At 42.4% G+C, this 13093-nt stretch overlaps 1 protein-coding gene across 6 annotated transcripts in view; it reads right to left on the bottom strand.

Moving 5' to 3' along the window:
• Positions 1 to 2297: 2297 nt before the first annotated feature.
• The window catches only part of RNF175 (ring finger protein 175), a 66179-nt gene continuing 55383 nt past the window's right edge, over positions 2298 to 13093 (bottom strand). For 2 of the 6 annotated variants that reach the window (XM_070768964.1, XM_070768969.1), the window contains 3 exons: positions 8603 to 8796; positions 5011 to 5112; positions 2298 to 2814 (listed from right to left, as the gene is read on the bottom strand). In XM_070768964.1, coding sequence (XP_070625065.1) covers positions 2694 to 2814; positions 5011 to 5112; positions 8603 to 8796 — 417 coding nt within the window. In that variant the 3' untranslated portion in view covers positions 2298 to 2693. Of the gene's footprint in view, positions 2815 to 3990; positions 4931 to 5010; positions 5113 to 8602; positions 8797 to 13093 lie in introns of those variants that run through there. The other 4 variants (XM_070768965.1, XM_019976995.2, XM_070768967.1 and 1 more) reach the window with 4 other exon arrangements.

Genomic DNA, 13093 nt, shown 5'->3' with positions numbered 1-13093 from the left:
GGGAAACCCAAGGGTGGGTTCTTCTCTCTTACAAACTCCTGGGAGCATGCAATGGAGGAGACAGTAGCCAGTCTAATAAAAAACAGGCAAGTTCAGGAAGAGGAAATGAGAGATGCCACAGAAACCAAAGACAAAATGGACTTTTTGCTTTACTTCTCTATTTCCTATGTAAGTATAACATTGTCATGAGAACCAGACAAATTTAACATGGACGTGATCTGTAGATTTAATTTCAATAATTTAAACAGCAACAGGAACAGCTTCATAGTTAATTGATAGATCTAAAATAATTTTTTGAAAAGAATCTTTATTTTTTTTCATTACAAATGTTAAACTGTAGAAATTTTGGAGAAGAAACTACAGCATATAAAAGAAATTAAAGAGTCAGCTCTTATCCCTTCACCTTGAGCTAACCTCTGGTAACTGGAGATAGGTTAGTGCTCTCCATAATTTTTTCAATGTGTATATATATATTACTTCATAAAACTAAGATTAGATTTTACATGCTTAAACTGTATAAAGAAAATAGCATCTCTTTTTTTGCCCCTGATATTGTTTGGTAATTATCTAACATTTCTAAGCTCTGAAGTTCAGTCACAATTCCATGCAGACATCTGTTGGTTTACTTGCTCAGAGTTCTAAAGGGCCATCATGCAGCTCTCCATAAAAAATAAGTGGCAAATACCCCAGAGGTCGAACACATCAGAGGTCACATACAACAGAGGTCATTTAAGGACTCTTGTACAGAAGAGAAACTAAGTGTTAGTTGGTGTTTATCCAACTGCAAGGTGCTTTGTCAATACCCAGTTCAAGAATCTCGTTTTCTCTCTTTAACCTTGCACATGGCTGCTATGTAATATATATGGAATTGTTGAAATGTCTGCTGAGTAGGGAAATAAACTAGAGTTAAATCTTCTAATAATCTGGATGATGAGCCAGTTGTAATACTGAAGCATTGAGTAGTTTCAAGAAGGAAAATTACCAAAAGGTAGAAATCTTAATGTGAGGGACTTCCTTGGTGTTCCTGTGGTTTAGAATCCACCTTCCAACGCAAGGGATGTAGGTTTGATTCCTGGTGGGGGGACTAAGATCCCATATACCTCGGGGCAACTAAGCTTCTGCCCTGCAACTAGAGAAAGCCTATGCATTCCAATGAAGACCTGGCACAGCCAAAAAAACATCTTAATGTGAGATCTCATCATAACTATGATGGAATTTTGTATAAAGGACATTGCCAACATTTTTTTCAATTTATTAAGTACAATTGATTTATAGTGTTGAGTTAATTTCTGCTGCACAGCAAAGTGATTCATTTATACATATGTGTCCATTCTTTTTCATATTCTTTTCCATTATGATTTATCACAGAATACTGAATATAGTTCCCTGTGCTACACAGTAGGAGGTTGTTGTTTATCCTTTCTATATATAATAGTCTGCATCTGCTAATCCCAAACTCCCAATCCAACAGTCACCTGGCCCCCCTCCGCACTGGCAACTCCAAGTCTGTTCTGTCTGGGAGTCTTTCTGTTTCATAGATCAGTTCATTTGTGGCATATTTTAGATTCCACGTATAAGTGATATCAGGATATTTGTCTTTCTGATTTACTTCACTCAGTAGGATAATCTAGGTCACCTATGTTGCTGCAACGTGTTGCCCGTGTTTTGGCAATAGACGTGTTTCCTTTTTACTTCATTCAAGTGTAATGTCGTCAAGTGTTGCAGATGTCTGGTGTGATGTATAGTGGTGACTATTTAGTAAATGACCAGTAATTTAAAATGAATTAATTTGAGGGAGTTAAACGTGGTAATACCATTCTTAGGTTAATTTGTTCTGACTTGTCTTGTCAGTTCTGTTCATTTTTTCTCTCTTGTTGGATTGGTTCATTTGTTCAGCAGATATTTATTAGTGCCTCTTATGTGTCAGATGGTGCCCAAGTGCTGCAAAGATAGTAGGGAACAAAACATAAAATCCTCTGTCTTCATGGAGAGGAAGACAGACAGTAGACAAATGAGTCTGTGATGTGATTTCAGGTGTTGAAAAGGGCTGGGATGGAAGCGAAAACAGTATGGCCATGGAAAGAGAGTGTGTGTGTTTACGTGTAAACAGGTGGCCCCGAAGAAGAGAGGGGTGCGCTCCCTCAGTCACCCGTGCGTGGGCTGAGTGTGCAGCAGCCCAGCAGATGCCGCGCGGCTCTGGCCCATTGTATGGACGGCAGCACCCGGTGCTAACGGAAGGGCTCAGTGGTACCAAAGCTGCCGCGGGGTAACAAGAACAGAGACCAGAAAAGACCGTGTCCTTAAACCATAGATTTAATGACTCTACTTCTTTGAAGATGTTCAACCAATAAGACGGCATTTGTTATAACTCAATAAAATTGTATGTGAGAAGCACTTTGCAGACCTCTGAAACCCATCCCAGGTGAGATCACTGTAAGCCAAGCTCGGGATGGGATGTCCACGGTGGGTGGTACCAGAAGTGCCACAAGCCCGGATGAGACAGTGGTTGTAACCGGAGAGATGCAAGGCCTCTGTGTTTATTCCACTGCTCAGCTTCTGCTTAAATTCTTCCCACACAGACCCAGTGCCAGCTTTTATTCAGTTCTCTGAATTCTTGGGATCTCTAAAAATTAAAAGAGTGTTAGAAAATATTTCAACATGCAGTACATCGCTTCTGGGGTAAGCGTGCTATGCTATTCCAGCCCTAGTGAATAGTTAATGCCTTGGACGATCCCGATGACCACGGGTTGCCAGGCCACCAGGTAACGAAGCCAGTCCAGGATCTGTCCGTATAGAAAGTGTGTGCGCTCCCAGCTGAATCTCAGTTAAGGAGGTTGCGCTACATCTAGCCACGTAGCAGAAATAGTCACTGTTATTTATACTACATCTGATTTCTAAAAGTAAAACGGTCTACAATAAAATCCCCAAATACAATCCCAAAGAAGAATAAAAGGTAAGGGTCACATACTGAAAGAAAGAGGAAGCGGGGGATGATGAACGTGGAAAATGAAGGACGATGAAAACTACTGTTGAGCGAGCAAAAACAGCTCTGGGCTATTCTGCCCTCGTTCATCAGAGGGAACTCACTGCATGTTAAAAAGGAAGGCATTAGTTCACTGATAATACATATCCTATCCTGGTCCCTCGGCTAGACTGTGCTGAGGGAACTTCATACGTAGTATCTCTATTAGCCGTGTTATACACGGAAAGGCAGAATTTTCATACGTATCGTTTATCTTACACTGAATCTCAATGAGGAGTGCATGTGTTTCTTTAGCTGCCTTGGAAGAATGATGCTTGTTGTTAGATGCTCCATTCAGAAACACAGTTCTGTATTTCACAGAAAAAAAAGTATATGTAATATTCAAAAGTTTATTCTCTCAAGACCGTTTCGTTCTCTCAAAGAAATCAATTGTCTTTTATTATTTAAATGATCGTTAAGGTGACATTTATGACCACATTATCACCCATTTTATGACAAAGACGCATATACTGAGGTTTCACAAGTGAGTTACTAGTCGAAAGCTGTTCTGGCTCAGCCTAGTGAGGAGAGAAGGTGCATGACGGCCTTCTGCTGGGGCTGTTCTTGGCTGGGTTCTGAGACAAAAGCCAGCTGGGAGGGAGCTGAGTGGGTTCTCTGTGCCGGGGTGTGGCTCTGAGACCCAGGGCCCACCTGCGCTGCCGCCCCTGCGGCTCTACTGACAAGTCCTTCCTTACCTGCAGCTCTCAGCCACGGCGGCGCTTCTGCAGATAGCCACTGGTGAACCTGCACAGTGAGGGTTGGTGAAGAGCCAAGGGGGCAGGGATGGGGGATCTCCTTTAGCACTGTGAAAGTCGGGTGACTGGAACTTAGAAGGAATACGGTAAGTCCCCTGCGTATGAGTGAGTTCCGTTCAGAGAGTGCTTTCATAAGTCCAACAAAGTTATCTAGGTACCCAACTAACATCATCATCTACATACTGTACTTTTCACACAAATAACACATCAAAATCAAGCAAACAAAAAATGACACATTTTTAATCTTATGAAAAGTACAGTAGTACAGTACAGTGGCTGAACAGACACACGAGCTAACTTACATGATTGGACATGCAAAGGCACGTTTCCATCCCTGAAAGTTCACGGCTTGGAGGTGCATACGTAGGGGACTGACTGTCGAAGGCGGCTGCTGAGGAGCTAAGAGGGAGTTCCTGGCAGGCTGTGGCCATCCCCTCAGGGCTCTTCCACTTAAGGGGGATGCGTTTTAGATCTGTTTACCCCCCTGGAAGAGACACTGCGGTCTTGGGCGGGTGGGGTGGAGGGCCAAGGCTTGCAGTCAGCGCTGGAGGGGGACACTCCCTTCCTGTGACCTTAATGAGATGTGAGTTTATTTGGTCGGGGGTCCCTGCTGTCTATAAAAATCCTGTTGTTGCCATTCACTGACCAAATCTGTAGTAGGTCTTCAGTCCTTTCAATATTATTATTACTTAGGTTAGCCTAAGAAAAGATGAGATATAGCAAGGAATTAAAGAAGCCAAAATTCAGGGGGGAAAACCCTACTAATTCTGGAAATACTACAATTTTGTACACCTTAAAAATACTTTTCTATATTCTAGTTCACAGTTGGGGCTTTTAAATTTTCTATTCTATTTTCCTCCCCATCTACTCATCTTATCCACCCGTTATTTACCATCTGTCTCTCTGCCTATCTATCATCCATTTATCTGCCTACCTACTTATCTTATCCTTCCATATATTCATATTATCCATATTTGCAATGTCCCATCACATTTTCACTAAAGCCCTTATAGTGGAATAAGTGGAATACAAAGAGTAGAATGTATCTTTTTTGGCATTTAACTTAGCTAGAGTAGTAACGCAGACATGGGCAAGAAAAGGGACAAGTCACTTTGAAATAGGTAGTTAGGGAAAACAGTGTTTTCTGCCGTACCTGTAGTGACGATAAGGAAAGTTTAAATTAGAGAATGTGTTGCCAGAAAATAATATTTCATAACTTCATAAAAAGGATACGGGTTATTGATCATCCTCTTCAAATCGACCTTCTCTTTGCAGTAAGGGCACGTCTGCTTTTTACCAACAATACACCAACCTCGGATGCAGAATTCATGAAAGCTTAGGGATCTTGTTAGGGAAGATACTGAAGGGCAAGGTCTACTTCATGACGATGTGATGGAAGTGATCCCGCCTGTTGGGTGGAGTGGTGGAGGCAGAAATGGCTCTCGGTCATGACTTGGTTGTGTCCATTGCTTTCCTAGAGCCTCTGCAGGACAGTGGAGCCACCAAGGACAGTGAGCTTGAAGTCAAAGCCTATGACCCTGAGGAGTTTACTCATCTTCTTAGCCTTACATGTTCTGACCTCAGATTCTGTGATTAAATTAGACAAAGAATGTGGATGTGCTTTTTTACAGGATGTCTTATGTAAACATATCCTCACTTTTTGTGCATATCTCTGCATTTATCATAGCATCTCCCCATTTAGCTTTTTGGGCACCTACCCATTACCATCTATGTAATGAGATTCAGTTCAGTTCAGTTCAGTTCAGTCGCTCAATCATGTCCGACTCTTTGTGACCCCATGAATCACAGCAAGTTCAAATTATTTGTGGTCAAATATTTGTACAGATATTTCTATTAGCTTCATAAGTTTTTTCTCAAGTTTTTATTACTGATAAGGAGCCAGTTATTTTGAAATAGAATATATAGAATCTAGGCACTTACAGATTCATTTGTATACAATCCCTTTTGATGGCTTTGTCCCCAAAGTTGACAATGAACCGTATGTTTTCCCTCAGCACCAGGGACTGAGTCTTACAGAGCCTGAGTCAAGTCACTCTGGGTCATGACTTTTTGTGTACTTACATATCTCTCCTGGGCAATGTGCTACCTGTGGGACAGTGACTCATTCATCTCTGTGCTCAGCACCTTAAGCAGTGCCTTAGTGCCTGTTTGGGGGCTTCCCAAGTGGGAATAATGGCAAAGAATCCACCTGCCAATGCAGGAGATGCAAAACTCAAGTTGGATCCCTGGGACAGGAGGATCCCCTGGACGGGGTAATGTCAGCACACTCCAGTGTTCTTGCCTGGATAACTCCATAGACAGAGGAGCCTGGTGTGCTATACTCCATGGGGCCTCAGACAGTTGGACATGGACATGACTGAGCGACTAAGCACACACACACACACACACACACACACACACACACACGCCTATTTATTGAATGAATATTTGAATGAATCATTCAAAACCAATTACTATTGCAAACTTATTTTCCTTGGGTTCCACAGCTTATAGATTTGAGTAAGATCATTAACTGGGGCTTTTCTGGTGGCTCTGTGGTGAAGAATCTGCCTGCCAATGTAGGAGATGCAGGTTAAATCCCCGGATTGGGACGATCCTCTGGAGAAGGAAATGGCAACCCACTCCAGTATTCTTGCCTGGGAAATCCCATGGACAGAGGAGCCTGGTGGGCTACAGTCCATGGGGTCACAAAAAGAGTTGGCTATGACTTAATGACTAAACAACAAACACAATGATTAACTATGAGATTCATCGTGTTGATTTCCTTCTATAGTCACTGATCCCAGGGTGGCTTTCCCTGACCTGCTACAGCACCCATGTAGACGTTCCCTCACTAACGGAGGGCGTGGAGGTGGAGACAATCAAGGCCACGCAGATGATTCCTCGGTATTAGATTGGTGTGCGACCAAGAGTCCCCATTCTTCTATGTTCTTGGAACTGGGGTCACTTTTGCATGTTTGGGTTAACATAAAGTGTATTATAACAAAGATACTAAGTCAAAACCTGTACAGTTCTTCATTCAAAAGAGCTGGTGTATAGCCCCATACCCTCCAGATAGGTATGGCATTCAGGGCTCATTGAGCAAGCATTGAGATGTTCATCTCCTCTTTAATATCCCCTTTTCTCTTCAAAATCTCATATGCAAAGCCTTCACCCCAGCAGAATTTCTGCAGAGCAAGACTCAGATTCCCACCCCTTGTTAATATGATTCATGTTTGCCCACTCCTTGCTAATATGACTCATGCTAAAATGGGCCATTAATAATACTCCCTGCAAAGCAAATTTAAAGGTGACTACATTTTCGATTACATATGCACACATGTACAACAATCCCTAAGGGCTTTTAAAGGTGGAGAGAGAAAATATTTCCACTTGCAAATGGCAGAAGGGGCTCTGTTCCAACATTTGAAAACTAAATCATATTTAAAACTAGGACCAGACTTGGAAAATTTCTACTAAGAATGATAGGTTTTTGGGAAATGTATCACACTGAAAAACCACATAGAATCCCACATGGGATATCTTTGTGTTTCTTACCTTAAAATGTTAAGACTTAAATGTTGGAGTAAAGGCTCCTATTACAGTTCAGATGCATTTGGTCCAGTTTTTTACTCTCAGGATTGAATAAATGGAATCTGTCCAGATTAAACAGAATCAAATCATGAGTGCTGCATGTCTATGGTGTTACTGACTGAGTTCGGTGGGCTTCAGAAGCAAGAGGCAGATGGTTTGATCACCTTATAATGCCAGAGCTTTGAACTGACTGAGTGCACAGCAATATTATAAAATTGATATTGTACTATCAAATAAAGATAAATGATGCCTTCTTTTCCCTGTATGAAGAGAAGAATTAAAATACTGATTGTTGGTCAACGCAAACACCACTGTGGCATCCAGAGTTACGTGCTCAGGCAGTGCAGCCTCGGCCCAGGGCTCTTGATGCCAGCATCTCTCAGCACATGGAGCCCTTCCTCACTGTTGCTGGAGTCCCAGAGGGTGCTGGTTTCCAGGGCCAGGCTGGTCTGGCCCCCAAAGATCCCTTCTCCGGTGGACAGTGATTTGGGGCACAACCCATAGGCCAGGGAATCAAATGGTCCAAGTGTAATTTAAGGTGTCCTCTTTTCAAGACCAAAGCTGATACTTGGCTTTCCCCATCACCACTGTGGACACAAGCAGGTTCCTGAGAATTATTTCCAGGTAAAACACGCCACCATTAATACCGTAGATGTGTAGCACTCATGATTTGATTCTGTTTAATCTGGACAGATTCCATTTATTCAATCCTTAGAGTAAAAAAACTGGACATTGTCATTCTTGTTCTTGTGAGATTCAGACAAGGGCTCCGCCAGGCAAGTCCTGAGCTCTGCCCTGCAGCTGAAACTGCACTCTGTTCTTCACTCCCCAGCCTCTCTCCCCTGGTCCTCACTGGCTACCTGTGTGCTTAAGGCTTCACCGGTTCTCCCAGCCAGCCTCTGCTCAGATGCTGCGGCCCTCCTGTTCGTGTGGCCTGAAGACTCCTTTTAAAAAAGCAATTACTGGGGGAGGAGGAGGGTGGAGAGGAGAAGGGAAAGAGGTTTACCACCTGCTAACTAAGAGCAGTTCATTATTCATCAGGGATCAGAGAGAGTCTCAATAAGAAAATGGACAGGAGCATAAAGGCTTGGGGTTTGGTGAAGGGAGCTAAGCAAGGCAGAAGGAAGTGGGGAGAAGGAGGAGACACAGGAGGAGGGTGACGGGACAGTCTTCCCTGATTTTCCATCTCCCGGCTTGAGGAAGGCCATATGGCCTCCCGTGAAAAGGATACACATGCTTGCATGAAAGCTGGTAGGTGTTTTCAATGAGCCCTTCCTCATCAAGTTCCACAATGATCTTCTGCCCACACACGGCGCAGATGTCGTCCGACAGACTCCTGGTGGGCATCCCACTGCCACTGTAGAACTGTTGGGGGACAGGCCCAGAGCACACATCATTCTGTGAGCACAGGGAAGCCACTGCCAGCTGGAAGACAGAGAGGCTTCACCGTTTCTCTGCTGCTTTAGAACTTGAAACGTGTTTCCCATAGAACAACGCTACTGTGGGGTGAAGGTTTCCCAGGCAAAACCCCACTGAGCCCCAAAGCACATCGCTAATTGTAACCACCTAACTTCTCCACTGAGGAATCCTTTAAGAGGAACAGTTTTATCGAGGGCTATAGTTCAGAATGACATGGGAAGCTTTTTAAATTCACCCAGAACCTGACCCTTCTCCTTATTCTCCTGAGACTCTGATTCCCAGATCTCAAGTAATCCCAGACATCTATGTATCTTTTAATTAACTTTAATATAATTAAAATTTTAATCAATTTAAATAAAATCCCATCTGACTATAGGGAGTATGAAGACTAATCCCATTAGAAAGCAGCGCATTTAGAATTCTAACTTGGGACATTGCATCTCCCCAGGGCTGTGGATGAGGAGCGATTCCCAACATTGGCAGCACATTAGAATGTCTAAGAAGCTTTTTTAAAAATAAAAGATTTATTTTATAATTGTTTTAGATACAAAAGATACAAAGATAGAATAGAGTTTCCACACCAAGTTTCCCCTGTGATTAACATTTTACATTTAGGGTGGTACATTTGTTACAATTAATGAACCAACACTGATGCATTATTATGAAATCAAGTCTATACTTTGTTCAGATTGCTTGGTTTTTCTCAAATGTCCTTATTTTGTTCTAGAATCCCATCCAGGATACCATTAATTGTCTTATCTCTTTAGGCTTCTCTCTTTTTTTAATTTTTTAGGCTTCTCTTGGCTTTGGCAGTTTCTCAGACTTTTTTTCCCTATGATTGACAGTTTGGGGGTGGGGGCGGTGCTTATAGAATGTCCTTCACTTGGATTTTAGCTAATGTGTTTTTCTCTTGATTATGCTGAGCTTATGAGTTTTAGGGAAGAAGAGAACAGAGGTGAAATGCCACCCTTACCACATCATGGCAAGGGTGCGTGCAGTCCACATGATCCATCGTTGCTGATGTTGACCTTGATTACTGAGTTTGAGGCAGTGTTTGTCAAGTTTCTCCACTCTACAACTACCTTTTACTTCTTTTACTTCTTTCTACACTGTACTCTTTGGAAGGAAATCACCATCACCACGAGCACTTCACACTTAGGGAGTGGGGAGTTAGGAGTTATGGTCCACATCTGTATCAGTCAGAGTTCTCCAGGGAAATGGAACAGAGGATATGCATGCATGTGGGTCGGGGGAGAGTGGGCAGAGAGGGAGAAAGGGGGAAGGGAGAGAGAGACTCATTTTAAAGACCTGAGGCTGGCAAGTCTGGAACCTGGAGGGCAGGCTAACAGGCCGAACTCTGGAAAGAGTTTTCAGACTTGAGGCAGAACTCCTTCTCTGAGAAACTTCAGTTTTTACCCTTAACGTCTTTGACTTATTAGCTTAAAGACCCATCTATATTTTCAAGGGTATTTGCTTTCCCTTAAAGTTAATTACAGCTACAAAATACATTCAAAGCAACATGTAGACTCATCTTTGGTCAAACAACTGGATACGAGAGCCTAATCAAGTTGACACATAAAAGTTAACCATGCAACCTCTTAAAGGTGGAATATCTCCATAAATTATGTGGAATTTGTCTGAATAGATTTGTCTGTTCTCATTTATTTATATCTATCTATTCAATCATTCACTTATTTCACTGTGGACTCATGGATATTTATTCTAAACTTCGAGTTATAACCCAATACTATTTACTACGAATACTACTGCTGCTGTGTTGCTCAAATTGTTTCAGCCTTGGCTTCTGTGTCTCTTTGACATAGCCTCATCATTGTGGGTTTTTTCTTGTGTGGGCTTTTTTTGAGAGCCTCCTTACTTTCTGGCCCTACAAAATACTCTACGTTCATATTGTATGTTCCCTGCCAAGACCCAGAATCAGCTGTTCTCCCAAGGAACACTGTTTCCTTTTATTATAGACTGGTATTAGAAAACAAGATCGGAGCACTTTGTGTGCTCACTGCTACTAAGCTGTCATTGCTTCCAGGGCTTCTTAGTTGACAAAGCAAGGAAATATATCTGTATACTCTAACCCATGTGTATACACATATCTATAAAATATTTCTCTATATATCATCTACATTAAGATACATATAATCTATGTTATATGTATCTTCCCTGGTGGCTCAGACGGTAAAGCATCTGCCTGCAATGCGGGAGACCTGGGTACGATTCCTGGGTCGGGAAGATCCCCTGGAGAAGGAAATGGCAATCCACTCCAGCACTCTTGCCTGGAAAATCCCATGGACGGAGGAGCCTGACAGTCCATGGGGTCGCAAAGAGTCGGACATGACCGAGCGACTTCACTTTTAAACTTTCACTTTCAATCTATGTTAAGCTAAACACCAGTTCAGACTGATGTCTCTGATCTATTCACAGATCATTCTAGCCTTCTCTCCTTGCGTGTATATAGCCTTCTGAGAGCAAGAAACATAGCTTCCATGACCAGTCTTCCATTCACTTGGAGTCCAGTTCCAGAATACATGCGCAGTGGTATCAGGGTATCCCCATAGCCCTGAGGGGAACTTACTTAATGGAGTGCAGTGCTTACATACAGTTCCTTTTGCTTTTAATCTTAGATCTCCACTCATTTCAAAGAGACTTAGGTCAGCACTTCCCCCGTCCCCCCCACTTCAGAGAGGTTATTTTACACATTTGTAATACAGTTGAATTCTCTTGTCACAGTCCGCATTCTATCCTGGCATTTCCTGACATCCTATATGACTTGTTTTAGATTTGCACACTTAAGGTTTAACCTTTCTGCTATAAAGTACTGTTGATTTTGACAGATGCATAGTGTCATGCATTCACCATTAGAGTATCATACAGAATAATTTCACCACTCTAACAAATTCCCTGTGCTTCACACATTCAACCCTGCTCCCTCCCTAAGCCTCTTGGCAACCACTGGTCTCTTTAGCATCTCCACAGTTGTACCTTTTCCAAATTGTCATATAAGTGGAATCATAGAGTACAGACTGGCTTCTTTCACTTAGCACTATATATTTACGACTCATCCAACTTTCTGCATGGCTTAATAGCTTATTCCTTTTCCTAGGGAGCTTTTAAAACAAAGCAGATGCATTGGCTCCACTCCCAGAGTCTGACTTAATTAGTGTGGGGCTCAGGCACTGGTGTGGTGCTTCCTCTTTACCTCTGTCACAAGCACATGAATAAGTGCATATACACACGTGCACACACACACACCATCAGTTGAAGTCACTGGTGGTTGTGCCAATGGCTTGAGACAGTACTTGGTGGTTGGAACGAGGATGGCAGGAGATGACAAGATGTCATAGACTGGTGGGATGGAATCAGGTGAGGAATCTCTGTAAAGCTGGGGTTTAAAGACTTTGTTCTTTTGCTAGGTTAAATCTTTTCTTCCTGGTCCACTGGAGAACAGAGGAAATTCAACTCTTCCTCTCCTGTCCACAAGCAGGCACAAGAGGCTTTGGAAATTTGTAGAAGGGGGATGGCTCTGGTTTCTGTTGGAGGCACTGGGAGTGAAAAATGCTCCCTTCTGTGCTTGCCTTAGACCTCACTAGAAAGGCAGCTGTCTTAGAGATGACACAAGGCTGGCCATTCCAGCATTCCACCACAGAAGTTGGACTCCAGGCTCTAGAGAAAGAGTAAGATGGAGTCTACAGAGATGGGGGAGGTGGGGGATGAAACAAAGGCCTTGTCGACTAGGTCCTGACCGGTAAGTGGAGGGGAGAACACAGTCCAGAAGGCCAGTCTTTCCTCGCTGCTCACAGCGGTTTCTCCATTTCATACCTGGATGTGTGCCAAGAGACTGGTAGAGGACAGAGATGTGGAATTTCTGAAACCACTGGGTCACACCCGGAACCTTTGGGATGTAAGTTTTTAAGAGATGCGCGTGTGTTAGACCACAGATGGTTACTCCTAATATCTGCATCTGGAATCCATCTTTCCAGAAAGTGTGTCCATTCTGAGTTTTAATTTTAAGAGCGTTAAAAAAAACTATTAGTGATTTTTTTAATTCCAGGGGACAATACACAGTCAGAACACATTTAGCACACATTTTATCTCTTCTATTTCTTCAAATGCTGTATAATAACTGATCTTTATGATGATTATATCAATCTTTATGATTGATTCTAAAGTGCTTTATGTGCATCAAATATGACTTTTATTTGCATCGGCAGATAAAGGGTTTTTGTTATTGCTGAATTTTTACTAATTCTTTATTTTTATTTTTTAGATTAATTTTTACTAAACCTTTCAA

This window comes from Bos indicus, chromosome 17, assembly GCF_029378745.1.
Source record: "Bos indicus isolate NIAB-ARS_2022 breed Sahiwal x Tharparkar chromosome 17, NIAB-ARS_B.indTharparkar_mat_pri_1.0, whole genome shotgun sequence".
Lineage (NCBI taxonomy): Eukaryota > Metazoa > Chordata > Mammalia > Artiodactyla > Bovidae > Bos > Bos indicus.
This window is presented reverse-complemented; position numbering and strand designations above follow the sequence as displayed.